At 54.2% G+C, this 27,734-nt stretch overlaps 3 protein-coding genes across 5 annotated transcripts in view; 2 read left to right on the forward strand and 1 right to left on the reverse strand.

Moving 5' to 3' along the window:
- Positions 1–7,509, reverse strand: part of KLC3 (kinesin light chain 3) — an 8,046-nt gene extending 537 nt beyond the window's left edge. The window contains exons 1-12 of the mRNA XM_065899623.1: positions 7,504–7,509; positions 4,457–4,722; positions 3,721–3,951; positions 3,337–3,406; positions 2,711–2,930; positions 2,200–2,287; positions 2,025–2,126; positions 1,327–1,500; positions 593–683; positions 476–516; positions 278–384; positions 22–85 (exon numbers count right to left, since the gene is read on the reverse strand). Coding sequence (XP_065755695.1) covers positions 22–85; positions 278–384; positions 476–516; positions 593–683; positions 1,327–1,500; positions 2,025–2,126; positions 2,200–2,287; positions 2,711–2,930; positions 3,337–3,406; positions 3,721–3,951; positions 4,457–4,714 — 1,446 coding nt within the window. The 5' untranslated portion in view covers positions 4,715–4,722; positions 7,504–7,509. The remainder of the gene's footprint in view (positions 1–21; positions 86–277; positions 385–475; positions 517–592; positions 684–1,326; positions 1,501–2,024; positions 2,127–2,199; positions 2,288–2,710; positions 2,931–3,336; positions 3,407–3,720; positions 3,952–4,456; positions 4,723–7,503) is intronic.
- Positions 4,883–26,876, forward strand: CKM (creatine kinase, M-type). 3 transcript variants are annotated; one of them, XM_065899625.1, is made up of 9 exons: positions 4,883–4,904; positions 18,156–18,277; positions 20,361–20,571; positions 21,463–21,617; positions 22,024–22,156; positions 23,983–24,154; positions 25,108–25,231; positions 25,648–25,837; positions 26,359–26,876. In XM_065899625.1, exons 3-9 carry the CDS (start codon positions 20,379–20,381, stop codon positions 26,535–26,537), a joined length of 1,146 nt encoding a protein of 381 aa, XP_065755697.1. In that variant the 5' UTR covers positions 4,883–4,904; positions 18,156–18,277; positions 20,361–20,378; the 3' UTR covers positions 26,538–26,876. The 3 variants fall into 3 exon arrangements, with proteins under 3 accessions (XP_065755697.1, XP_065755696.1, XP_065755698.1); XM_065899624.1 differs by lacking the exons at positions 4,883–4,904; positions 18,156–18,277 and having other exon boundaries at positions 20,379–20,571; positions 21,463–21,686; positions 26,359–26,537; XM_065899626.1 differs by lacking the exons at positions 4,883–4,904; positions 18,156–18,277 and having other exon boundaries at positions 20,439–20,571; positions 21,463–21,624; positions 22,031–22,156; positions 26,359–26,537.
- On the forward strand, positions 10,776–11,167 carry LOC136141096 (ubiquitin-fold modifier 1-like). The gene is given in 3 exon segments (XM_065899247.1): positions 10,776–10,913; positions 10,915–11,008; positions 11,139–11,167. Coding segments are annotated over 3 exon segments (261 nt in total).
- Positions 26,877–27,734: the final 858 nt, after the last annotated feature.

Raw genomic sequence — 27,734 nt, forward strand, 5'->3', positions numbered from 1 at the left:
TGAGCCGGGTGTCCCCCTCACCTGGTTCCCAGCAGCCCGGGAACCATCCATGTTCAGCATGTTGAGTGACATGGCTCTCTTCATCCTACAAAGGAAAGTTGGTGGGTGGGGCACAAGTGAGCCCAGGAGTGTCTGGCTCCCACCCTGGGAGGGACCACTCCAGCGCCAGGTTTGAGTGTATGTGTGGCAGGGGAGATGGGAGCCAGGGAAGGTTCTTGAGCAGGACAGGGAGAGGGGTGGGCTACAGATTCGGCCACCAACCTGACCCAACACTCACCCGGCTGCCCCCACCACCCCCTCGCCTCGGAGCCGGGAGACCAGCTTCTCACTTCCCCGCCGGATGGACTCTCGGAGCTTGGAGAACGAGCTGCTCCGACGAAAAGCCTGGGGAGGGTGCCAGGGACACGGGTCAGTCCCCCCCATTCCATCCAGTCCCCACCTCCACCCTGGGAGCCGAGGCAAAGCCTGTCCTCACCTGCTGTTCTGCGTCACCAGCTGTGCCTGTGTTGGGGGCTCCTGGGGAACAGATGGGGCCATTGTGGTGGGGATGCTGAGGAGCCCCCTGGGGGAGAGGGAGGGGCTGGGGGCTCACCGCGAGGGGCAGGCGGGGCCTCCCTGCTGAGGATTTCTTTGTAGAGTTCCTCCGCCTGCTGGTACTTGTTCTGTTTCAGGTAGGCTGAGGCCTGTGGGGAGGGCATAGCCTGGGTGATCTTGGCTCAAACCTGGGAGCTTGCCAGGCCCCAGCACTGCACCCAGGCACATCCTTCCAGCCCCCGCAGGAAGAAACCCAGGTTTACCCCACACTCCAGGCCTCGGCCGACAGCAGGGTGGGCTTGGAGCCCAACCCCGCCTACTTCCCATAGGGTAGGTGACTTCCTGACTCAGAGCAGGAACCTGTTCCCCACTCTGCCTTGAGCCAGTGACACACCTCTCTGTGCCTCAGTTTCCTCACCTGCAAAATGGGGCAACGGGAGCACCTACCTCATAGGGCTCTTGAAGAAACGGATAGTACAGGCAAAGTCCTAAGAAGGGGGTTTAGCTCAATAAATGCTCTCATCTGCTCCCGGCCCGTCTCTCTGGCTTCCTCTTTGACGAGCTGTTCTCTGGCTGCCACCAACTTGCCTGTTTCCTGATGCTTCCGTGTCCTCTGTGCTGAGCAGCCTCACCAGTCAGGGCCCAGCTTGGAAGCCGAGTCTCATGGGACAGCTCGAGGGCTGGGCAGAGGTGGGGCCCCTGGCCTCGGTGGTATCCCACCCTCCAGCCGATGGGTGCTCCCCAGTGCCGCGGCCCCAGGACCAAGACACCCACGCCCCAAGGCGCCCTCACCAGGTTGTTCTTGGTCTTGGCCACATTGGGGTCGTGAGGCCCACCTAGGGCCTTGTAGATGCTCAGGGCCCGGCCGTAGTGCCGCTCCACCTCCTCGAACTTGCCCTGGTTCTGGCACAGCAGGGCCAGGTTGTTGAGCTGCTTGGCCACGTCCGGGTGGTTGGCGCCCAGGACCTAGGAGTCATGGGATCACAAGTCCTTGGGGTCAGCCGGGGTTGGCGGGCCACGTGATGCCAACAGACGTAATGAGAGTCATGGGTTGGTGGTTATAGGATCGAAGTGGATGGAGAACTACAGGAGGCTGGGGCGGAGGGCAGGAACTGCGCGGTCAAACTGGGGAGTAGTTGGGTCAGAGGTCATGGTGGTGCAAAACCTCGTGATTATGGGTCAAATAGGTAGATCAAGGTTGGGGTTGGAAGGTCAGGACCGGGGCGGGGCATAAGGTGACCTATGAGAGTCAGAAGTCAAGACCAAACAGAAGTCGGTGGTATGTCAGGGGTGGTGGGTCAGGGGATTGGGTGCTCTAGGTTCAAATTGGAGGCTCACGATGTCAAATGGGAGGGGCACAGAAGGTCAGAGGTCACAGGAGCAAGTCAGGGTCATGCAAGGGCCACAGAATTGAGTGCTGAAATCATCAGGATCAAAGGGTGAGAGCCACTCAGGACAGGGGCTCCGTGGGAGCCGGGTGGGGGCAGGACCTTCTCACGGATCTCCAGGGCGCGCTGGCACAGGGGCTCCGCCTCCTGGTAACGCCCACGCTTCCCGTAGAGGACAGCCAGGTTGTTGAGGGTGGCGGCCACCTGCAGGGTGCGAGAGGCGGGTCAGGGGTGGGAAGGCACAGCCCACAGCCCTCCCTCCTGGGCCTGCGCTCACCGCGGGGTGCTCCCGGCCCAGTGTCTGCTCCCGGATCTGCAGGGCGTCGTGGAGAAGGTCTGTGGCCTCTTTGTACTTGTTCTGGTCCCTGTGGGGTGGCCCGAGGGTGGAGGGGGTTTGGCCAGGTTGGGGTAGCAGGGGCCATGGGCTGGGCTGAATCCCGCAGGCCCAGAGACCTGACGACCAAGCATGGGTGGCATCCTCTGGGGGTCCCTTCTGGGGGTCCCCATACCTCCCAAGTCTAGCACAGGGTCCCAACACTCCCAGTTGGCTGCCAAGCCTCTGCCACCCCAGGTCTCTTCCCCACTCCACTGTGGTCTCTCTTGCCCATGCTGACTCCTCTTTGCCTGGGTCTCAGTGGGTGGCCTCCCCAGAGCTCTGCCCCTTCTCTCCACCACCACCCCTGGTGCCCTATGCTGGCAGAGCAGGACACCAGGGTACCCCCGCTTCTGCCCAACGACAGGTCCCCACCCCTCCTGCCCCCTCCAGCCGTGGCGGCTGCAGCCCTCACCGGTACACCAGCGCCAGGATGTTGAGCATGGTGGCCACGTCAGGGTGGCAGTGGCCCGAGCTCCGCTCCAGATCCTCTAAGGCCTGGCGGCACAGCGGCGCAGCCACCTCGTAGCGGCCCTGCCCCGTGTACTGGAGCACGAGGTTGTGCAGGGTCCGAAGGCGGGCCGGGATCTCGTAGCCACCCTGCTGAGCAGAGACGGCCCCCGCTGCCTCGGGACCTGGGGGTGCCGGGCACCCGTCACTGCAGGCCTCCTACTCCTGCAGCCCCGCACGAGGGGACACATGCACCCCAAAGCTACAGCTGCCTCGCTGGCCCCTGGGACCACGGGCCCCTGTTCTGATGTCTGAGATTGGAATCACGGGCATTTTACTGGCCTGTGGGATGTGTCCTAGGCTGCAGGACAGAAACATGGGAGCCACGTGGCTCCTGGGGCCGTGGCAGGCCTGCTTTTGCAGCTTCCAGCGTCACCTGCCCGCTGTCACCCCCACAGCCCCCTGCTTCATCCTCCTGACACCCCGCCCTGACCTTCCCCATCCTCCCTCAGAGGCCTTGGGGGCCCAGCGAATCAGAGATTCCCCCCAGCCTGGGCCATTCATCCTCCTGGTTGAGTTCCCCACACCCACCTTTCCTCTCCTCCTCCTCACTGGGGAACAGGGAGGCCAGGCTGTCCTGCCGATGGGGGGACTCAGGCTGCTGCAGAGAAGACAGGAAAGTGGGTGTCATGAGGCTTGGGAGTTTTGAGTCAGAGACTGGGGTCCTGGATCCCAGGGTTTGAGGGTGGTGGTGGTCAGGGGTCTCCTGAGGGCTTGGGGAGGATCCTCGGGCTTCCAACTTCGGTGGAAGTTCTAGTGGGTTTGGGATTTGTGGGGCTCTGCAGAGGGTCAGGGGGTTCTTTGGAGGGTCTGGGGCACCGGGGGGCACCACGGAGGGATGGGGGCTGTGGGGTATCTAAGGAGTGAGGGGTCCCCAGCACATCACGGCCCCCGCCCCGCTGGGTCCCGCAGCACCTGGCTCTCCGCCGGCGGGTCATACTGCCGCAGCTGCCCCAGGAACTGCAGGTGGCTCTTCTCCTCCTCCAGCTGGGCCACAGCCTCCTCGCTGGCCCGCAGCCGCTGCTGCGTCTCCTCCAGCTCTTCCCGAAGCCACGCGTTCTCCTGGGCCAGCCGCCGGGCCTGTGCTCGCAGCCGCTGCTTCTCAGCCTCCAGCGCGCCCACATGTGCCGACAGGGCCAGCAGCACCTGCCAGGGAGGCGGGGGTGGCGAGTCAGAGGCCTGGCCCCTCTCGCCCCCGACCCAGCCCAAGGCCTCAGATCAAGCCAGAGCACCCCATTCTCTCCAGGGTGCCCCGGATTATACAGAGACTCCTCCGTTGTGGCTCCAGGGGTGCTCAAAGGCTCTCAGGGCTATACTCCAATCCTGCTCGGGACCCTCTGATGTCACCCAGGCACACAAATTACACTCAGGGTACTTCACATTCCACCCGTGCAACCCCAAAGTCTCCCCAGGACCCACAGTTCCATGGAAGGGCCCCACGTGGTTCAGGGGTCCCTGTCGCACATAAGGACCCCATCCCCAATGCACACCAGGGATCCCACCTCAGGACTGGAGCCTCCCCCTCCCGGGCCTGGCTCCCTTAGTCCCCACTCTCCCCAGGCTGCCCCCTCCAGCACACCTGGCCCCCTCATCCCTGGGCAACCCCCAGGCCTGAGCCACATCCCCCATAGTTGAGTTGGCCCCCTCATACCTGGGCCTCACCCAGCCCCAGCTCGATGGCCTCCAGTGAGTGGCTCACCACCTCCTGTTTTTCTTCCAGCAGTTCCAGGCCAGCCACCGGGCCCTGTCCTGCCAGGGCCTCCGCCAGGTGCCCGGCCAGGCCCCGGTGCTCTGCCCGCAGGGCCTCTAGCCCCTGTACCACTTGTCGCGTCTGTTGCACCAGCTCCTCAGGGCTCAGGTGCTCTGGGCCCAGCCCCATGCTTCCCGGGGCCGCCACCTTCACGGACATTGCTGCTTCTGGGGGTGACCGGGATCGGGGTCACTGCCAGGGCCAGGCAAGTCAGCCCCTCTGCCTCCGCGCCATTTACGCCACAGGTCCCCTCAACCCTCTCCCTGTCCGCCCATCCCGGCCAGCCCTCTGCCTCCGTGCTTTCCTCACTCCGGCCAACACCCTGTCCCACACCCATCCTGGCCAGCGGGCAACTGGAAACCTCGTCTTCCCTGTCCTCGGCCCAGGGCCCCGCCCTGAGGGCAACTCCAAAACCTCATTATGTATGATTAACCAAAGGAGGGCAAACAGCCATCTCGAGGGCTCCCACCCAGCCCACCCCAAGGACCCTGGGTACCCTGGCCCAGCATTCCCGGCTGTGTGACCTTGGGACCAGAGGTGCCCTCGCCCACTGGGCGTGTGGGGCAGGACGCGTGGAGGCGGCAGCCTCTCTGTGAGCTCATTCTTAGGGTGTTTTTGTTGGGAACCAGTCAGAACACTGGGGGTGGGGTGGGGCAGGAGGAGAGGGCCAAGGGGCTGGGGTGCTGGAAGCAGAGGCCTCTAGACTGGGGAGGTCAGGAAGGGGGGCCCCGTGTGGTGGCTCCCGGAGCCCGAGGACCTGACAGACCCAGAGGAAACAGGCTCCACCCTCCACTGCAGACATGCTCAGCCAGCCCAAGGCGTGCTGGGTCAAACGTGAGGCAGGCGTGGCCCATGGATGTCACATTGGCCATGTGACAGATGAGGGTCTGAGGCCCAGATGGTAATGGATGGGGGGGGTTCACATGTGGGACTTCATGGGGTTGTATATGGGTGACAAGGTCAATGACACATCTGGTGACGATGCCTCTGGGGCCCTCACATACATACACACACCCCTCTCAGAAATACAGCGTAATACACATTGTCCTCTCAGAAATGACACACACACATACTTTCTCTTAAAAATACAACTCAGCACACCCTCATGCACATCCACATTTTCCTTTCAAAATATTGATACAACCTAATGCAACACACTAAGGCACGCACACAAGTACATTCTTCTTTTGGAAATAACACATACACAGTCTCCTCTGCGAAGTACAACTCAACACACAGGTATACTTTCCCTTCAGAAATAAAAGCCAGACATAGAAAACAAATTTACGGTTACCAAAGGGGAAAAGGGGAGGGGAGGGGTAAATTAGGGGTTTGGGATTAACATATACATATATAAAATCGATAACCGACAAAGACCTACTGTGTATACAGGGAACTATACTCAATATCCTGTAATAACTTATAATGGAAAAGATTGTGAAATATATGTATATATATAATACAACGGAATCACTTTGCTGTATACCTGAAACTAACACAACATTGTAAACCAACTATGCTTCAATAAAAATTTAAAAACAAAATAAAAGCCAACACACAAACTGTCTCCTCCCTCAGCCCCCCTCACCTGCAAAAAGATAACCAAATCCCAAACCACTTCCACTGGGACTGTCTCCTTGAACTTTTATGCCCACGACACGTGCCCTCTCCCACACCCCCACAGTCCTGCCAGCACCTAGCGCTCCATCCTATGCCCAGCGCCTCCTCCATGCTCCCAGGATTCACGGTGGACCCGTCACCATCCTCCCCATTTCCTTCCTTCCTCCCTACCTGGCCAGCCAGGGATTCGCACACAGACACACTATAGAGCTTCACACGCGGACGTGCGAATGACCCTTGAGGCCAGGCTCTTACTCCGTCACAAGCGGGTGCCCATGGCACAGACAGCTGTAGAGACACAGGTAGTTCCATGCTTTCCGCACACAGTCTCTCAGGCTTACTTCACTCAAGCCACTGTGTTCCCCTAAACAGCCCAGAACTTTTAGCACCTGTGCACATGCTCCCAATCACATCCACTCAGACACAGAGTAAGGGCAGGTGTGTAATCCTGCGGATTTTATATACCGCAGCCTCTCCATCGCCATCAATCTCTCTATGTATATACGTGTTCGTACATATATCAATCTCTCTGTGTACGTAGTATATAAGTGTGTGTATGTATATCACACCATATGTAGTCTTACACCCCACACGCAAGTCAAACTCACAACCACACCCGTTCATTGAGTCATCCCGACAACCATGACCATCATTCACGAAAGTTTGCGGACGTATACAACCTCCCGCATCAGGCACAATCTCAGACAGCTGAGCCGAATGTTCCAGACGCAACCTCTGCACAGTAACAGAGCGACACGCACAGCCACACATCACTCGGGCTGTTTCCTCGACACACGCTGGCTCCCACACTCACGCCGACCTCCAAACAGCAAACTCCCCTTCACCAGCTGGGCCCCGTGCGCACAACCGCGCAGCTGACAACGATGTTCACAGTCACACTCCACGCATCCATCCTGAACCCATAGTGCCCACCTCCTTGTCACCCCCCCAGTCTTACAGGCAGAGAGACAACCACGGCCACACAATTTCTTGGTGACACACCTAACCCTATAAACAGTTCAACTCCCTGTCACTCACACACACACACACACACACACACACACAGCATTACAGACACACAGAGGTCGCCCACATTTTCACATCACTGAAACAGTTTCACATCATTCAAGCAGTCCCTCTGTGCCCTCGCAGGCTTACACGGACAGGCCATCTCCTGTACCCACCTGTACCCACAGCCTGACACCATCACACACACCTGAGCTTCGTACACCATCTCTCATGCACACGCACGCACCATCTCCACACACACATACACTCGCAGGCGGGAGACCCCCATCCTGGCCAGCCCCGCAAACCACACAACTTACCCCTGGCCGGCCCATCCAGCCCCGCGCACCCCGGTTTCACCGCTCGCGCGCCCGCCCGCTGCCAGGCCGTCACAAGGGGCCCCTCCCGCCCCCAGGCCCCGCCCCGTCCTCGCTCCTGTTTACCTGAGCCCGGCGGAGGAGGCGCGGCCCCAGCTGGGCCTCCAGACCCCGGGGAGCCCCAGGGGGGGACAGGGGGCGTCCAGGGGCCCCAAGGCCCGTCCCCGTCTCCAGGCCAGAGGGCCCATGGGTGCGCCAGGCCCAGCCCACACCCTCCGCCCTCGCCTCCATCCTCGCAGCTCCTGGGACTCCCAACCCGCATTCCCGGCGCCCACCTGACTGCAGACAGCTCCCGGTCCTGCTTCGCCGCGCTGCGCCCGCCCGCCGCGCACGCCTCGCCGCTTCCAGCTGCGCAGCGAGTCTCGGGCCGCGGGCGGGTCCTCCGGGGGGGCGGGGTGGGGCGGCCCGGAGCCCCGCCCCCGCAGGTGAGACAGGCCCCGCCCACCTCCCGGGGAAAGTTAAGCGCTGCGGCCCCGGCCCTAAGGCAACCGCAGAACTTCGCGTGCGCGTAGCCGGTAGCCTCTAGGGCACGTCGAATCTGAGATGATTCCAGTGCGCAGGGGGCCTGGAAAAACCAGAGTCTCAGCGAAACTAGAATCTTGGAGACTTTGGATCCCAGACGGATGGCCGCCTTGCAGTGCCAGCCGCCGGCTCTTTGCCTTGGCTGTGCGCCCTGCTTGGACATCTCTCCACACAGATCTCGACGTTTGTCTGGTCCCTTTTCAAAGGCCGCTTACTCCGAGAGGCCTCCCTTGCCTGTCTCTTCTAAATTACACCTTCCCACCAAAACACAACCTCATTTCTCTCCTTGATTTTGTTCACAAAACTTTTCAGGACCTAAAATTATTTCGTGTAACATTATAACTACTATGTTGTCTTACATCATATTATTGGTGAGGCTAAAAATTGAGCTCTGAGTTCACATCTGATTTCAGTACTTACTAGCAGAGCAGGCCTTGGACAAGTAACCTCTCTGTCTCCGTTTCCCTAAACTTTAAAATGGGGTAGTCAAAGGCTATGAGAATATTTTTTCTGGCTGTGTTGCGTCTTCGTTGCTGCACGCGGGCTTTCTCTAGTTGCGGAGAGCGGGGAATACCAGTGCGCGGGCTTCTCATTGCAGTGGCTTCTCTTGTTGCGGAGCACGGGCTCTAGGCGCGCGGGCTTCAGTAGTTGTGGCGCACGGGCTTAGTTGCTCCACGGCTTGTGGAATCTTCGCGGAACAGGGCTCGAACCGGTGTCCCCTGCATTGGCAGGCGGATTTTTAACCACTGCGCCACCAGGGAAGCCGAGGCTGTAAGGATTGAATGCGTTAATATATGGATCGGAAGCATTTAGCAAATATTACCTACTGATTTTATGGTGTTAGATGATTGGTTTTCCCCCACTAGAATGCTAGCTCCCTGAGGGCAGGGCTCTGTATTGTCAGCACGGTATCTTTAGCATTAGAACACCTGGCGCAAATTAGGTGCTCAATAAATATTTGTTGAGTGACTAACTCAATGAATCAAGTCCTAGAAACATAAATTGGCCAAAACTGGGCGCACAGGATTCTAGCATCATCGAATTTGGTTCAAGGCGAGCTTTGCCAAACCCTGGCAGTACACCGGTCGCTGCACTAAAGGATACTTCCAGAAGAGGGCGCTGTTGGTCCGTAGACCAGGCACCAGATTCCCGCGCGGCTCTCTACTCCCCTGTTCTCCGAGCTTCCGTGCAGATGCTCCCTCCTGCCGGAGGCTCTCTCAGACCACCCCAAGACTGGAGGAAACGCCTTTCCTGGGCTCCTGCAACTTCCTGGGTTCCCATGTTCCAGCCATGCCCATCCTGGGTCATCACTTCTCTGTCTCCCATGCAGGACTGTAATACCCAAGAGGGAAGACAGAGCCAAGGCAGTCTCAGTCCCTGCTGTGTGCCCAGTGCTACCCAGCACAGCCCGAACACAGAGAAGGCACTCGGGACAATGGTTGTTGACTGATGGAAAATAAGACTCAAACTCACGCTCTAACTTCTCCGGGTATTTCTAGGGAACAGGGTAGAAGGCGGCAGCTGAGTCCTTGTCCCCCCATTGTTCTGCCCTCAGGACACGGGACATTGGTTCTGGAACTGCCACAAGCTTACTACGAAGCAGTGCAGGGACTGGAGCCAGATGACCTAGGTGCAAGTCCCTGCTCTGTCATTTGTTGGCTGTGTGACCCCTGAGCCAGGAACTAACCTCTCTGGTCCTCACGTTCCTGATCTGTAGAAATGGACTCACATGTGTAACCTACTTTGTGAGGCTGATGTGGGGATTAATGAGTAATCCCTGTAAAAGGCTTAGAACAGAGTGGCACATGGTAAATACTGTGTGTGTATGTGGGATGGGGGGTGGAAGGGAATTGGAGCCAGGTAGATCTGCATTCAAATCCTGGTCTTGACATTTCCTTTCCATGTCACCTGGGGCAAGCCATGATTTTCTGAGCACCTATTTCCTCATCTATAAAACAGGGATGGGGACTTCTCTTGTGGCACAGTGGTTAAGAATCCGTCTGCCAATGCAGGGGACATGGGTTCGAACCCTGGTCCGGGAAGATCCCACGTGCCACAGAGCAACTAAACCCGTGTGCCACAACTACTGAGCCTGCGCTCTAGAGTCCATGAGCCACAACTACTGAGCCAGCATGCCACGGGTTCTAGCATGCCTAGAACCCGTGCTCCGCAACAACAGAAGCCACCGCAATAAGCCCGGGCACCGCAATGAAATTAGCCCCCGCTCGCTGCAACTAGAGAAAACCCACGTGCATCAACGAAGACCCAAGGCAGCCAAAAAATAAATAAATAAACGTAAAACAGGGATGATTACACTCATCACATAGCATTTGGGCTGGCCCTGTGCCAAGCACTTTTGCACAGCGTCAGCTGGGGCTGGCATTCCTGAGTTCTTACCCAAGACAGGCCCTATGTCAGGTCTTGCCTTGTAGATTAATTCTGTTCACCTTCACACCAACCTGCTATGATTGTCCTCATTCCACAGGTGAAGAAGATGAGGCACAGAGAGGTTAAGTGACTTGTCCAAGATCACACAGCCAAGGAGTAGCAGAGCCCCTGAATCCATACAGCCACCCTCTGAGGTAGGCACTCTTACTTGCCATATCTAAAAAGGAGGAGACTGGGCCAGGGTGCACTTCAGAGGACGTGGGGCTAGCCGGTGGAACTGGTGGGGTCTCTGGACTGGCTCTGCCATGTCAAAGGTTTTCTTTAAGATCACTCTGACTTCAGACTCTCAGCTGCCCCACAAAGTACTCTGTGTTACCAAAAGTACACCTTTCACAGCAGTCTTAAAGTTCGCAACAGAAGAATTTAAAGTTCCTGCAACATCCAATAACTGCAATTATTACCCATAATGGAATAGGCATAAATCCTGCACAGACTGCTGGAAATGTTTTTCCAAAGCATGGTTCAGAACTGCAAATTAGGGACTTCCCTGGCAGGCCAGTGGTTATGACTCTGCGCTTCCATTGCAGGCGGCACGGGTTCGATCTCTGGTCGGGGAAATAATATCTTGCAAGCTGTGTGGCCAAAAAAAAAAAAAGAACTTCAAATTGTTCCTAGAGATCATGTTGGAAGTTGTTAATATCTGCTACTTGGAAGATAAGATTACCTTTCAGAATGAATATTGGTATTGTTGTTGTAAAATTGAAATCAGGCATTTAAAATCCTATGAAAACACCAATAGTTGAGGAAATAATGAAGGTGACTCTGTCCCTTCCTGTTATTCACAAGCTTCACGTGAAGAGGGAAGGCTTCCGCACTGAGGGCATCACTACCGCAGAGGATCGTAGTCTTTCACTACTACCTTACAACACACACAGGTAGTTCCCATGGGGTAAATGGATTTACCCAACTGTGTTTGAAAACTGGAGGATGCTTCAGATGTAGAGAACAAACGTATGGACACCAAGGGGGGAAAGTGGCAGGGGTGGGGGGGGTGGGATGAATTGGGAGATTGGGATTGACATCTATACACTAATATGTACAAAATGGATAACTAATAAGAACCTGCTGTATAAAAAAATAAAATAAAATTCAAAAATTCAAAAAAAAAACAACTGGAGGATGCTTCTGATCATTCTTTCTGAGAACATTTGGGAAAATTAAAATGTACTGAATCTTCTTATTTGTCTTTGAGTTAAAAATGTAAGAGGATTATGGATTGTACATGGCAGTTGGCTTGATAGCATCTGACTTGCAGATGTAAAAATAGTTGAATTCTTACTTATGTATCATTTATGATAGAGAATATAAATGTATTGATGAGTTCTTTTTATCATTTAGGTTGTTTTTGAGTTTCAAATTCATGTATTCATATAAAATTTAATTTAACACCAGAGCCCAAAATTGGCTTTTTAAAAGATCCAGCCGTTATGTGTAAAATTGATATCCTACACCAAAGTGTTTTAACTATGATCTTGCAGAATCCAACACTTGTAATGGTGAGAATTGAAAATAAAGTAGAAGCATCTTTGGCTGAAAAATAAAGAAAGAAAGGGCTTCCCTGGTGGCACAGTGGTTGAGAGTCCGCCTGCCGATGCAGGGGACACGGGTTCATGCCCCGGTCCGGGAAGATCCCACATGCCATGGAGCGATTGGGCCCGTGAGCCATGGCCGCTGAGCCCGCGGGTCCGGAGCCTGTGCTCCGCAACGGGAGAGGCCACAACAGTGAGAGGCCCGCGTACCGCAAAAAAAAAAAAAGAAAGAAAGAAAGAGGAGGAAACTGAAGCTCAGAGAGGAGAAATCCCTCACGCAAGACCACAGTCAACAAGGCAGTCAGCATTTGAACTTGATTCTAGCTGGGGGAAGGCAGCTCTAGTTCAGTCAAAGCATAACCAATTCCCTGGTCGCCTTCTCTGTTGGACTCAATTTTTTTTAGCATTTCCACCTTTTTCCTCCACTTGCAAGAACGCCGTGGAAATTATTCCTAATGGTCCATGAAAAAAAAGATCAAGGACCAACCAAACTCAGATGTCTTCAGTTGCCATGTTCTAATTTACTGGCAATAGGGTGAGTAATGCTTCCCTGAATATTTCCTGGTTAGGTTGCTTTACCAGATGAAAAATGGCCAAGACAGTTATTAATTAAATAAAAATGCAGCAACCAAATGTGAAGATCTCAAACTGTTTCATTTTGAAGTATTCATTAAGAAACACTGGGTGGGGACTTCCCTGGTGGCGCAGTGGTTAAGAATCTGCCTGCCAGTGCAGGGGGCACGGGTTCGAGCCCTGGTCGGGGAAGATCCCACATGCCCCGCAGCAACTAAGCCAGCGTGCCTAGAGTCTGTGCTCCACAACAACAGAATCCACTGCCCTGAGAAGGCCCGCAGGCAGCAACGAAGACCCAACACAGGCAAAAATAAATAAATAAATAAATAAAATTTATTAAAAAAAAAAAAGATAAAGCACAGCTAATCAAAAAAATAAAAAGAGCTTATGTCAAAAAAAAAAGAAACACTGGGTGGGGTGGATGGGGAGTTTGGGATTAGCAGATGCAAACTATTTTATATAGGATGGATAAACAACAAGGTCTTACTGTATAGCACAGGGATATATTCAATATCCTATGATAAACCATAATGGAAAAGAATATGAAAAAGAATGTGTACATAGATATATATATATAACTGAATCCCTGTGCTGTATAGCGGAAATTAACATGACATTGTAAATCAACTATACTTCAATAAAATAAATTAGAAAACAAAACAAAAGAGACACTGGGTAGAAATTTGTCATACCTTTTAGCTTATAAATGTATTTTCAACGTCCATCCATATACAACTAACTCCTTGTTTCATTTTCTATCAAACGATTCTTTGAACTTGTCTTCCTTCTAAAATCAAAATCATCCCAAATAAACTCATATATTAACTAGTGACAAAAAAAAAGAAGAAGAAGGCACTCAACAAAATCCCCATCTAATCACTTAAGGCCTCAGTTTGCCATGTCAGGAAAATGGGTAGATGCGATGGGGGCTTTTCTATTTTCATCTCTTGGCCATAGTTTTTAAAAAGCCTCCCCCCTTTTAAATTTTTATTTATTTATTTATTTTTACTCTCTTAACTTTCATATAACATACAGCAGTGTGAATTATATTTACTCCCTTTTTTAATTTAAGAAGTAAAGTGCTGTCAGAAAGGATGTTCACAGAGAACAAAAGACTACAGAGTGAAAAGTAGGTCTTTGTCACTCCGTGATCCCCACTCTTCCCAGAAGCCAACATGATTACCAGTTTCTAATATCCTTCCTGAGATATTCCAGGGATATGAATTGTATGTGGATGTCTGAGAATGAGTGACCATTTAAGAAAAACACAAATGAGAAAAACCTTACCCATGGAGGTAGACTGAACAATGGTCTTGACTTTGAGTGTGGTCATGTGACTTACTTTAGTCAACAGCACAGTGGCACAAGTACCAGTCATGCCAGTTCTGAGCTTCGACCTAAGGGACCTTGAACGTTGCCTTTTGCGCCCAGGCACAGGCATGAGAAAAGCTTCCCCTGCATGGCTGCTCCCCCTTTGGCCCACACACCACAACGTCTCTGTAGTGTTAAAAGATAAACTGAGGTATATTAAAACTGTATTGAGTTTGAGCAAAAATCGATTCGAATCAGGTAGCATCCAATCTAGCAGACAGAAAGGAGCTTCGAGGAACTAAACAAAATGAAAGACTTTTATAGGTGGAAGGGAGCAGAAACAAGAAAGTTGTACCCGGAAAAAAAAGCAGGCTGGTTATTGCGAGGTCACTTTCCTTTAGGGACGGCAGGGGTCTATCAGGCAGATTACCTAACTAGTGCTGATCTGAGTGGGTGGTTTAAGAGTCCATCTCCAGGAGAGCCGAAACTGTCATTAAGTCTTGATTTGGTGACATGGGGCTTAGCATTTTGAGCCCGTTGTCTTGTTTTTAACATAAGAGTATGGAGCAAAGCTTCCCAGTTGTGCCCAGCCCGAATCAGCCAACTGTCAGTCAACCCCACATCCATTTCAAAGTTCCTGCATTTTGGGGTGGTGTGTTTCACAGCATTTTTGTGGCAACAGGTATATATATATTTTTTTCTTTCCCCGCCCCGCCCCCGCACTCAGCAATGTATCTTGGTGCTATGATCTAAATGTTTGTGTTTTCCCAAAATTCGTATGTTGAAATCCTAACCTTCCAAGGTGATAGCATTAATAGCTGGGGCCTTTGGTATTAGTAGGAGGAGAAGCCCTCATGAATGGGATTGGTGCTCTTATAAGAGAGATCCCACAAAGCTCTCTTGTACCTTTTGCCACCTGAGGATACCAGAAGTCTGCGATCCCTTGCCCTTTTCCAGTCTCAGCATCCATCCGCTGTAAAATGAGGCTTTAGCATGAACAGGTGGAATCAGGAAGGGAATGACTACTCCGTCCAGTCTGGTTCTGCTACTTCCCAGCTGTGTGATTTTGGGAAAGTGACTCAACTTCTCTGGGCTTCACTTTCTTGACTTGTAAAATTTGCATATCTACCTCATAGGACTGCTGGAGAATTAAATTGGTTAATACACATACAGTGATTGAATCCTGAAACCAGACTGCTAGGGTGGTGAAGGGGGCAAGGGGATGTGGGTACAAATTGTCAGGACCTAAAGACCCAGAAAGAGACTCTGGGCTGACAATATTGTCTGACCTTGCTGAGAGGCCTGAAAATTATCCTTACCAAAGCCTGAACCCACTCTCAGCAGCCCTGTGCCAGTTTGATTCCCAGCTCTGCCCCTTCCCAGCTGTGTGACCTTGAGCAAGTCACTTAACCTCTCTGAGCCTTATTGTTGGGAATGTTAAATGAGCTAATATATGTAAAGCAGTTAGCCTAGTACTTGACATATAGGAGTGCTCCATGAGAGTTAACTATTAGCGTGGAGACTGTGGAGTGGCCACTCAATATCCACGCTAACTTCCTTCTAGCACATCCAGTTTTTCAGAGGAAGCATGATTCTGGGGGCAAGAGGTGTTCCTGGAGGCCCAGCCTAGAGCCTGCTCCTTCAGCCCTTCCAACAATTTTGTGAGCACCTAATATCTGGTAGGAAAGCCCTTTCTGCTTAAGCTGGGTGAAGGGGTTTCCAAATGACAGATAAAGCTACTATTATTTACTTAGTCAACAAATACTCATTTATCCTGAGGGCACTGGGGAGCCATGGCAGGTTCTGAGCAGGAGAGGGCAGCAAGTAGGGAGTAGGTGGGACAGGGCAACACTGGGGCAGGAGCCCAGCGAGGAGGCTATAGGGCAGGAGTGAATGTGGAGGTCTTGAGCTAGGGTAGGAGGGATGGACAGGCCTTGGAGACTGATGGGCTCAGGGGCTGGGAGTGGGAGGAAGATATATGATGAGGATTATAGAGCTCCCCAAGGCCAACTGTTTCTGTGAGACTCAAAGAAGATAAAGGAGGTAGAGCTTATGATACAAGTTCTGCTGGAGTGTTTGATTGGCTCAGCCCTGGTCACATGACTGGACCGTCGCTGCAAAGGATTACGGGAAACTGAGTTTCTGACATTTTTGGCTTCTCCAAAGGAGGTGGTCAGAGGTGGGGGGCTCCCCAGACACAGAAAGGGCTTCGGATGCTGTGTGGCCAAAAGGAATGTCAAATGTCCACACAAGGGGTTATTAGGGGTCCAGGGGGCTGAGCTGTGTGTGATGTGGCTGGATCCTGTCTCTCCCTTGCTCATAGCCCTCAGGGACTCCTATCCCACTCACAGTGGGATGGAAACTCCTCCACAGCCCCTAGGACCCTATAGGTCTGCTCCTGGCTTCTCTCCAACATCATCTTCTCCCTCCCACTCTCCCCTCTGCCCCATCTGCTCCAGCCCTCCAGCCATCTCCCTGTCTCTCAGATATGCCAAGCCACTCCCACCTCAGGGCCTTTGCACCTGCTGTCCCTCTTCCAGATCTCCACATGGCTGGCTCCCTCCTGTCTCTGCTCGGATGTCACCTCCCCAGAGAGGTCTGACCTGATCTCCTCTGCTGTGCCATCACTCTCATCCCTTACCCTCTGTCATTTTCCTTCAAAGCCCCATTGTCCCTGACATTAGAGCATATATTGACTTGTTTACTCTCACTGAAATGTCACCTCCGCGAGGGCAGGGGTTTTGCTTATTTTCTGCTGTGTTCCCATTAAGTGCTTGATAAATAATTGTTGAAATGATAAATGCATAATACTTCTAGACCAGTTCCTTTTAGTTCTCTGGGCCTCAGTTTCCCTAACTGTGAAGGAGAACACTGTCACTCTGACCTTACTGGGAAGGGGACGTTGGTGGAGAGATCAGGGGCTAGGCCCCAAGGAAAAGTTTTCTAGGCAGCTCCCCATCCCAATAGTAACCTAGGGAGAGGTAGAGAGGGTCCCCTTTCCCTAGATCAGTGCCCCTATGCCTGGGAAGAAGTGGGGAAGACCGGGGAGGAGGGAGGAACCTCAGAGGGAAAGGAACGTTCTCTTCTTTGTTTCAATCCGGGCGCTCCCTGAACCTCCTCCTCCCTGGACTTGACCCCGCTTGCCCAAGTCTTGGCGCCTTCCAGGCGGAGGAAGCAGTTTCCTCTGTGCCGTCCCACTTCCGCAGAATCTCATCCTCGGCCCTTGAGGTCCCCCGTCACGGTCGAGGTGCTGAGAGCCCGGATCCGAGCGAGTCCTGCGCTCTGACCTGAGCCGCCACCCAGCCCCCTTCCCCTGCGGGTGGGGCTGGTCTCCCGGGCTTGCGGCTGCCCTTGTAAGGAGGCGAGCCCTGGGGACACCCGAGACGCCTGGTTATAATTAGCCTGGACACGTGGTGACCCCACCTCCTCACACCTGCCCCCGCGCCCCCCCATCCCCAGCGCCTCGGGTCCCCCAGAGAACACAGCGAGCTAGCTCTAAAAATAACCTCCCTTCCCGGCAGGCCACGTCCCTCCCTGTCCCCTCCACAGCGGAAATCTCCCAGTGTCACCAGGCGGGTGGCCTGGAGTGGGAAAGGTGACCACCGCCTCCAACCTGGCTTTGAGTTAGAACCGCCCCAACTCAGCCCAGCCTCAGTTTCCCTCCCACCCGCTCCCAAGGAGGAAAGTACATCCAAGCACAGGTTTCAGGTCACCCCTGTTCCCACCTCGGCTTTGGTCAGATACTCCCTGTAGCTGGGTGACAGCAGGCAAATCACACAGCCTCTCTGGATCTCTGTTTCCTCTGCTGGAAAACCAGATACCTGACCTTCAGGGGCCATTGCAAGGTTTCCCCAGGGCTAGGGCTCAGGACCTGCTGTTTGCTGGGGTCAAGGCCGCTGGGGGCTGAGGAGAGGCTGGTGGCCCAGCGGAGGGCCAGGGGAGGGTGGCTTCTACGTTCCTGGGACATTCCCTGACGCTATCCCGTGGCCCCGGCGGGGGGCCAGCTGTCCCCGCCAGCCCGACTCAGCATTTGGTCGGGGGACCAGCTTGGTGGTGACAGGGGTGGGGGTGGGGGCCTGGGCCCAGACCCTGGGGCGGCCCATACAAGGCCATGGGGATGGGCGCGAGGCATGCCTGGGTTCCGGGTGGGCACGATGCCTGGGCGGTGAGGTGAGAGGCTCAGCTGCCTTCCAGCCCTGTCCCGGGGGGCAGCCCCTCCCAGCCAGTAGCACAGCCCGGGCTCCCCCCTATATAAGGCCAGGGCTGTGGGCCTTTCCTTCGGGTCAGTGTTGCCTCCAGGACACAGACAGCCCCTGTCAGCACATCCCAGCCAGGTACTGCCTGGGGTGGGATTTGGGGTGGGGTCCAGAGTGGGGTCCTCCTCCGGAATCAGAGGCCAAGCTGGCTCTGGAAGGGGTCTTACGTGTCCTCCCCCATGTCCTCCTGCACACAGGTGGGTCAGTGTGTGGCAAGGTGGACCTTGTGTCAGAGAGTCCCCTCCACCTGTGAGCCCCTGATCCCGGCTGTGACTTGTGATCTCTGCAGCGCCGGGTCCTGGGGAGGGTTTCCAGGGTCCTGGGGAGGGTTTCCAGAATGCGAAGGAGTCTCGACAGCTGCCAGCTGTCACCTCCTGCAAGGGGCTTGGGCCAGGCCTTGTTCATGATGGTTTTTCACCAGAACTGGGTGCCATAAACTGTGGGAGGTGTCTGTGTGTCACCTGTCAGGGTCTCTGCGACGGCAGGGACTGTGGGGTCTTTGCATTGGTGACCTTGTGGGTCCCTATGGCGTTCCACACAGTGTGACCTTGTGTCTAACTTTCCGTGGCTCCTGCGTGAGTACCTGTATCCTGGGTGTGTCCCTGAGCTTGGATGTGTGCGAGTGTGGGTCCGTGTACGGTGTGATCTGGGGGGTCCATGGTGACGTGTGTGTGTGGGGCTCTGGGGCTATGACTGCTGGTGTCTCTTGGGCTCACCAACCTTGCTTCTGTGCCTTCTCCTGGCCTGTCCCTAGCAGGGATGGGGGTGGGGACATGCTCTGAAGGGGGCTTTCTGGGTGGAAAGCCCTTGAGCCCCACAGCCTGAATGCATATCCTCCTGGCCACCCTGGCCCACCTGTCTCTGGCCTGCTGACTTGGTGCAAGCCGAGCCCCTGGAATGCGGGGGGTGTCGGTGGGGAAGGAGGAGTTTGCCAGACTCTAAAAATAAATCCCCAACCCTGGACATCAACTCCAAAGGCTTTCGTGGGTTTCCATCCCCCTTGGCCTGATGCCTCGGCCTTCCTCTCACCCTGGTCCCCATCTCCTTCCCACCATCCTACCCGCTTCCCATTCCTGGAGCTGGGAATGAGTATCCCATCCCTACCACCACCACCAAGGGGTCCCTCCTCCTTCTGGGTCTTGTGGATAAAAGTAGTAATAACAATAATAGCAGCCACCCCTCTAGGTATCAGGCCCCAACTCCACGCTGGGGCCTGTGCTCAACCAGCCACATGCTTGAGCTCAAAGAATCCTCCCGGCACCCCATGGGGAGCATTCAGTTCAAAGGGTACAGAGGCTCAGAGAGGCTGAGTAACTGGCCTGGGGTCACACAGCCCGGAAATGGCATAGATGGGATTTGAACCCGGTTCTGTCAAACTCAGACACTGAGCTGTTCTTCTACTGTGCCCTGCAGGAGAGGTGTCAGCAAACAGAGGTGGGGGCAGGCACCCAGCCATCACTCCCACCCTGCCCCTCATCCCTCGACTGAGCACCCAAGGAGTTTTATGGAGAGAATGTCCCTTTTCTGCTCACACACTCATTGCCAGCAACACCCTCCATCTTCTCACCAGCTCCTCACAGTTTAAAATAACAACAACAAAAATAATAATAGCTGAGCAAAAAAGTGATTATTGTGTTCCAGGCACTATTCCAAGTGCTTTACGTCATTAACTCACTTCATCCTTCCAACACCTCCATGAGGTGAATGCTATTATACCTGCATTTTACAGGCGAGTACTTTCAGGCACAGAGAGGTTAAGCCACTCACCCAAGGTCACACAGCTTGTTGTAAGTGGCAGAGCTGGCATTCAAAGCCAGGCTGTCTGAGTCTAGAACCTACACTCTTACCCATGCCATGATTACTACTCTGGCTTGAGGCGTTCCCCCCCTCCATTTTCCAGCTGGAGAAACTGAGTCTCTAGCAAGGTTACTAGTCTAAGGTCACCTGCCAGGATGCGGTGGAGCTAAGATCCTAACACAAAACTCTTGATACATCCTGTCGAGATGCAGGGGCTCAGAGAAGGGATCCCTCTGGCTCCAAGTCACACAGCACAGGAGTCAGGACTGACCCTCAGGCCTGCCTGACCCCAGAGCCTGGTTCTGTTCTTTGGCTGGTCTCTACTGGATGTGAGCTAATCTTCCCCTCCGGCCCAGCCCACCAGGTCCCCCACGCCGCCACCATGCCGTTCGGTAACACCCACAACAAATACAAGCTGAACTTCAAGTCTGAGGAGGAATACCCCGACCTCAGCAAACACAACAACCACATGGCCAAGGTACTGAACCCCGAGCTCTACAAGAAGCTGCGGGACAAGGAGACACCATCTGGCTTCACTCTGGACGACGTCATCCAGACAGGTGTGGACAACCCAGGTAAGCCTCCTTGGTGGAGCATCACGGGGACCAGAAGGCTGGGGGCTGCTCTGGAGGCTGCCTGCCAGGCCTCGATCCCACCTCCCTGGGTCTCAGTCTTCCCATCTGTAAAATGGGGACCATACCCATGGGGCTGCTGTGAGAAACAGAGGAATTGGGATGGGTGAGGTGCTTGGGACAGGGTCCGGCACGCGGTAAACCACTCGCTAAATGTGCAGGGGTATAATGTGAGACTCCCCTGAGGAAGCTAATGCAGCTCCCAGGCCTCAGTTTCCTCACCTGCAAAATGGGCACCCACGTTGGGAAAACATAGGCATCAGTACACATGGAGCGGCGCCTGGCACAACGTCAGCACTCAGACTCTGACAGGGGGTATCGTAAGCCCTGCGCTTCCTTCTCCAAGGACACCCCTCCAGGGCGAGTGCAACTGGGCAGGAGCCCGGCTTCTAGCCTTAGCCCCCAACTCATGGTGTGATTGAGGGGAGAGGCCCTTTCTCTCCAGGCCTCTGTTTCCCCACTTGAGAAATAAGAGGGTCTTTCAAGTCTCATTATCTGTGGGGGCTGATAGTCTAAGGTTCTGAAATTTTTTAGGGGAAGATTCCATGATTTGGGGACTCTGACATGGTAATAGTTTTAGTAACTGGCCCCCCAGACTCCTTCTCCTCTGTCCTGCCCGCAGCCTTCCTCCCACTCCCCCAGATGCCAACTTGACCTTTCCCAGCCTTCCCTCCCCATTCCTACCAAGGCTCAGCCTTCTCAGTTCTGACCCAGAGGTGTCGAGTGAATTCCCTTGCATGCGCGCACATACACACACAGTCTACGCTGGACCCAGGAGCCCAGGCCTTCCTTGCTGGGGACGAGCGCCTCTGACCTCCCCCCCGACCCCCCCAGGTCACCCCTTCATCATGACCGTGGGCTGTGTGGCTGGTGACGAGGAGTCCTACATGGTTTTCAAGGACCTCTTTGACCCCATCATCCAGGACCGGCACGGGGGCTACAAACCCACCGACAAGCACAAGACGGACCTCAACCACGAGAACCTCAAGGTCGGCTGCCCCCAGGGGAGGGGGGAGGGGTGGGAGAGCGAGGGTAGAGGGATGAGGAGAAGGGAGGAGGTGGGGGAGACACCCAGAGAGACAGGGAGACGAACAGAGATGGAGAGAAACACAGAGGGAGATGGGAAGAGAGAGGGACAGAGAGACACGAAGTCAGGCAAGGAGATGGGGCTGAGGGCAGTGGGGGTGGGGAGAGGGGGAGAGACGGAGAGCCAGAGAGACAGAGAGGGGGGCGGAGAGAGAGAGAAGGGGTGGTGGTGGGGAGGGAGGCACCAAAGCAGCAGCAGAGAGCCTGAGAGAGCTGGGAGGGCCTGGCGGGAGACTTGACCTTGCTGGGGAGGGCGGCAGGGCTCACAGGATGGCCCACCCCGCCCTGACCCCCCCATCCATTCTCTAGGGTGGAGACGACCTGGACCCCAACTACGTGCTCAGCAGCCGTGTCCGCACGGGCCGCAGCATCAAGGGCTTCTCGCTGCCCCCCCACTGCTCCCGCGGTGAGCGCCGGGCCGTGGAGAAACTCGCCGTGGAAGGTGAGAGCTCCCACCCCGCACACTGCCGGGGTCCCCCAGCTGTGGCTCTGCTCCTCTGTGGGCAGGTCTCTGGACTCCCCTGGGCCCCCATTTTCCAAAACACTGAAAGAACTTGGTAAGTCATGAGTACTTGGTGACTGACAGCTGGAAGCATTACCCCTGGTGGAAGCCTGGGGGTGCTGTCAAGACTTGACACCCAATTGCGCCAGGGTCCTGACCTTCGTCCATCTATTCATCCATCCACCCATCCATTAAGCAAACATGTACGGTTGTTCTGGCTCTGTGTGGAGAGCTGGGGCTCCCGTGATGAATAAGATGGACAAGGTCACTGCTCTCACAGAGCTGTCAGCCTGGTGGGGAGATAAGAGGAAACACAGAAACCAACAAAAGAACAAGATAATTCCAAAATGCCATGAAGCCAAGAAACAAAGGTTGTGGCACAGAATGACTGGCGGGAACTACGTTAGAAAGGAGTTGAGACCTGACTGCCAAGAAGAAGCCAACCTTGGGAAGAATTCCAGGCAGGTGGAACAGCAAGTGCAAAGGCCCTGGGATGGGAAGGTGTGTTGGAGGAACAGCAAGGAGACCAGTGTGCCTGGAGCCGAGTGGCTGATGGCGGGAGGGGAGGAGATGAGGTCAGAGGGGTGTGGGTGGCCAGGTCGTGCAGAGCCTCGTGGGCTGTTGGGAGGACTATGGCTTTGACCCTGTGGGAGAAGGAAAGCATGGGAGGGTGGTGAGCAGAGGAAGGACAGGTTCAGACTAATATGGATCCCTCTCGCTGCTGTGCAGGGAGCAGACAGTGGGCAAAGGTAGGAGAGAGGCTGAGAGGGGGCAACTGCAGCTGTCCGGGTTGGGGGTGAGGGGTAGCTATGGAATGGGGAGAAAGAGTGGGCATGTTTGGGAGGTAGAACTATTAGGGCTGGCAGGCAGTGTTGTTCTGCTAAATGTTTAACAATTGGCTCTCAGAGAAAAAACAAAAACAAAAAACCCAAACAAAGAAAAAAACAAGCCCTGATTTGCAGCCAGCGACTACCAATTTCTCTGGTGTAAACTCTCCTACTGTGGCCAATTTTAAGCTAATCACGTGACGTCATACAGAGCTGGGCAATGGGAGGAAACGTGCAGTAGCACATCGTTATGTTGCATTTCCACCATACGGCTACAGTGGATGAGAATAACTTCAAGAACATAGAAAATAGTAAGTGTAGCAAAATCATTAGAAAGCGCTCGCTCTGAGTATTTATTCCCTATGTTTTAAATATAATTTATTTAACTGTAAGTTTTTATAATTTATTTTTAACAACATAATACAGTATATGATATAGAATATATTATGTGGTATATTATACAAATAATGTATAAAATATATAAAAATATGTATATGTATTATATAAATATATTTATTATACACATAATACATATTTACTATGTATTATGAATACATATAAATATATACAAATACTATACTGTAATAATGTTTACTGATGGCTCCCGGATTCCTGAGACTTTGACCCCCTGTCCTGCCAGCCAGCAGGAGCAGACACCAGCACATCACTGCCCGCAGGTGAACTGGATGTGAGGCTTGGTGGCGGGAAGGGGAGAATCCATGTCTTTTGTCTTGAGCATTTGGTGTGGGTTTTCCCAGGGCAGACAGGGGAGGAGCACGTTTTGGGGAGGGGTCATGAATTTGGGTTTAGACACAGTGTTTAGGCGCCTTTAGCACCTCCAGAGGGCCAAGGTCCAGGCCCGTTAGGAGTAGCAGTGTGGGCCTGCGCCCCGCTTGAGGTGGGGCAGGCTGCTGACCACTCCTTCCTGCGGCCCCTCAGCCCTCAACAGCCTGACGGGAGAGTTCAAGGGGAAATACTATCCTCTGAAGAACATGACAGACAAGGAACAACAGCAGCTCATCGACGACCACTTCCTATTTGACAAGCCCGTGTCCCCGCTGCTGCTGGCTTCAGGCATGGCCCGAGACTGGCCCGATGCCCGTGGCATCTGGTGAGGCGCCCCTGCCCTATGGCCCCCTTCTCCCCTGCCTCCTCCAGCCTTCCCATGACTTTCCACCAAAGTCAAGACCATAACAGTAATTATCCAGAATGATCTTGCCTTCCACCCCTGCCCACCCCGTGGTCTGCATGTCACATTTTGGGAAACTTGAAACTTAGACTTGAACCAGACTCCCTGGATGCAAATCCCAGCGCTGCCACTTACTAGCTGTGTGACCTTTGGCACACGATTTAACATGTCTCTGCCCCAGTTTCCCCATCTATAAAATGGAGATCATGACAATTCATAGCTTTGGGGGTTCTCGTGAGGATTAATTGAGTTAATTTATGTAAAGTATTGGAAAAAGTGCCTGGTATATATTAAGTGCTCATATTGGCCATTAGTATGATTTTTATTACCAGCTGTTGTTGCTAGCTAGCTGGGCTTTCCATGAATCTCTGAATCCCTGATTCTGATAGTCAAAGATTTTAAAAGGTTTTGAGGACCTAGGTTTCAAAAGATTTGGAGAGTGTAGGTTGTAAGATTTCTAGATTTTAAATATTTTTAGATTCCACTAATTTCCGATTCTGTGATTCAGTGGTTTCAAACATTTCCAGGTCCTAGGGTTCTACAGTTCTAAGACTCTTTCTGAGATGCCACAATGTGATGGGAGGATTTATCAATTCTGATTCCTGGCTTCCGTTTTTCAAAGATTCTGAGATTCTAAGAGTCTATAATGTTGTCCAAAGAATTAAGACCCTAAAAGTCACTGATCCGAGGATTCGAGATTCCACAGGTCCAGTGACATTAGAGTCTACAGGTGTTAGCTTCTCAGACTTTGAGGTGCACCCGCATCTTGCCCTTCAGGCCCGCTGCCCCCTAGCGGTGGGTATGTGTTTGCAAGACGCAGGGGAATGGGGTTCCCGCGGAGCTGATTCCTCAGCCTTTTGCTGCGCCCGACCTAGGCACAACGACAACAAGAGCTTCCTGGTGTGGGTGAACGAGGAGGACCACCTCCGAGTCATCTCCATGGAGAAGGGGGGCAACATGAAGCAGGTTTTCCGCCGCTTCTGCTTGGGGTTGCAGAAGGTGGGTGCCTGCCTCTCGCGTGACTCCACGTGACCACCCCAGCTGCCTTCCGAGACCCCTCCCCTCGGAACCCGGCTCCTCCCTATACCCAAGCCACGCCCCTCAGCACCCACCCCCACTAGCTTTCCAAGGCCCCGCCCTTTGAGAAACCGGCCCCACCCCTATGTTCAAGCCCCGCCCCTAAGAACCCGCCTTCCCGGCGTCCTCAAGCCCAGCCCCCTCAGAATCCTGCCACCACCTGTGCGGTCGGGCCCCTCCCCTCAGAATCTCGTGCCTCCGGGTCTTCCAGACCCGCCCCCTCAGAATCCTACCCCTACTGACATTCTTACACCCTGTCCCTCCGAACCGTGTCCGGGTTGTCGGTGTATTTGGGGGCGCCCGCCGGCGCTGATCCAGGGTCCTCTCCCCCACCTCAGATTGAGGAGATCTTCAAGAAAGCCGGCCACCCCTTCATGTGGAACGAGCACCTGGGCTACGTGCTCACCTGCCCATCTAACCTGGGCACCGGGCTGCGTGGAGGCGTGCATGTGAAACTAGCGCACCTGAGCAAGCATCCCAAATTCGAGGAAATCCTCACTCGTCTGCGCCTGCAGAAGCGGGGCACAGGTGCGGCCTACATCCCCTCCTGCGGCTTCTGGGGCCGGCCCTTTGCAGCGGCTGAAGGGGAGGTGGGGCATCCCCACGAGTTCTGGGGGTCGGCAAGGGCTGCCCTTCTGTGAGCTTCAGTTCCTTCCTCTGCAAATAGGCAGCAGCACGCCTTATCTCAGATGAGTCAATATACCATCATGGTTATATAATTAATATACACTGTGTATGTCCCTGGCCGCCTAGGGACCTCACTTTCCAATCTGTGAAGGGGAGGATGGTCAGCATTCGACCCCAGGCAGCCCGGCTCCAGAGCTCAACTCTGTTACCCACCGTGCTGGATGGTCGAGGGGTGAGGTACCTAAAGCCGGAGATGTGGGCCCGTGAATAAACAGACGCTTAGGAAACCGCGTGCACTTAACCTTTACACAGTAGGCACTCACTCAGTACATGCGGCAGTCGCCGTTGGCACGGGGGTTGCGTCCCGGGCCCCGCTCCTGCATCTCTTCTTGCTCCTTAGCCCCGACCTCCTATTCCCGCAGGTGGCGTGGACACGGCCGCAGTGGGCTCAGTGTTCGACGTGTCCAACGCCGATAGGCTGGGCTCGTCGGAGGTAGAACAGGTGCAGCTGGTGGTGGATGGTGTGAAGCTCATGGTGGAGATGGAGAAGAAGCTGGAAAAGGGCCAGTCCATCGACGACATGATCCCCGCCCAGAAGTAGGCGCACTGCCCGCCCGCCGCCGACTGCTGGAGCCCCAGCCCACCGGAGGCCCGCCCTTCATCCTTTGCCCCGCCCCTTTCTCCCGGAGTCCCGCCTATAAAGGTTTAGTCTACCGGGGGCTCTATCCACCCCACTTAGAGTTCCAGTTCCAACCAGAGTTCCAACCAATGGGCTCCATTCTCTGGATTCTGGCCAATGAATAACCTCCCTTATGCTCTCCTCTCTTTTTCCCTGAGCTCCGCCCACCATCAGGCGCTCTGGCTAATGGAGAGCACCCGGGCTCACCTGCGGCTCATGCTTTTTCTCCGCTCAAAGCAACAAATAAAAGCAATGGTGGCCTTAGCGTTGTGTGCGATAGTTATGGGGGGGGGGGGAGGAAGAGGAGGAGGAAAGACTTTTGTAATTGGCTACTGTGTGACCTCGAAGCGGTTTGCCGTCTCTAGGCATGTCCTAGGGCTAGACATGCTTTATCCCATCTCTAAAATGAGGCAAAGTTAGGGTACAGAGTCTAATCCAAACATTACAAAGCTCTATGGGGAATCTGAGACCCGGAGAGGTGTGGTCCAGTGTCACACCGCCGAGCTTGGGCCCTTCCCTGCCTCGGCTCCCAATCACTCACTCTCAGATCTCAAACACAGGGTCCTCGCGAGGGAGAAACGGAAGCCAAAGAAAATGTCTGTGACTTGAATCTGGCTCCCCGGCCTCCGGTTTGAGACCCCCCATGCATCTCATCACTGTCTACTTCATTATGCGTTTCACTGGCCTCCTTCTGTGCGAGCTGACTTCAGCCCTCTACAGCTGCTACCAGTGTTTCCAACTTTCCTTACTTCGCTCGAGAACCTGCCATGGCTCCCCACGTCGCCTAGAACGCTCTCGTATTAAGTGCGATTCTTCAAGGCCAAACAAATTCATACCATTTGCTGAAGGCTCATCCTTCTAGTTCTTTTCCCATGATTCCTCTATATACTCTTTTGTTCCTTACACCCTGCAATTCCCACCTTAATGTCTGCCCAAGCTGTTTCCTCCTCCAGACTGGGGCTTGGGTCAGAGCATACCTGTGAAGTCTTTAAGGATAGGACTTTTGGAGAGCTTGGTCCCAGAAAAGAGCGGGAAGGGGCCTTGGGGTCGCGTGTGGGAGAAGCAGGTAATAGACGTCGAGACATCTGAACATGTATTGGGTGTTGGCCACGTCAATCA

The sequence above is a fragment of the Phocoena phocoena genome, chromosome 20, assembly GCF_963924675.1.
Source record: "Phocoena phocoena chromosome 20, mPhoPho1.1, whole genome shotgun sequence".
Classification (NCBI taxonomy): Eukaryota; Metazoa; Chordata; class Mammalia; order Artiodactyla; family Phocoenidae; genus Phocoena; species Phocoena phocoena.

What these genes read in the sequence shown, in the direction of transcription:
- CKM (XM_065899624.1), top strand. Translation starts at nt 20,379, where the DNA reads ATGCCGTTCGGTAACACCCACAACAAATACAAGCTGAACTTCAAGTCT. An exon ending in GACAGGTGTGGACAACCCAG is followed by an intron (nt 20,572 to 21,462) that starts GTAAGCCTCCTT and finishes CGACCCCCCCAG; the next exon opens with GTCACCCCTTCATCATGACC. An exon ending in GGAGAAACTCGCCGTGGAAG is followed by an intron (nt 22,157 to 23,982) that starts GTGAGAGCTCCC and finishes GCGGCCCCTCAG; the next exon opens with CCCTCAACAGCCTGACGGGA.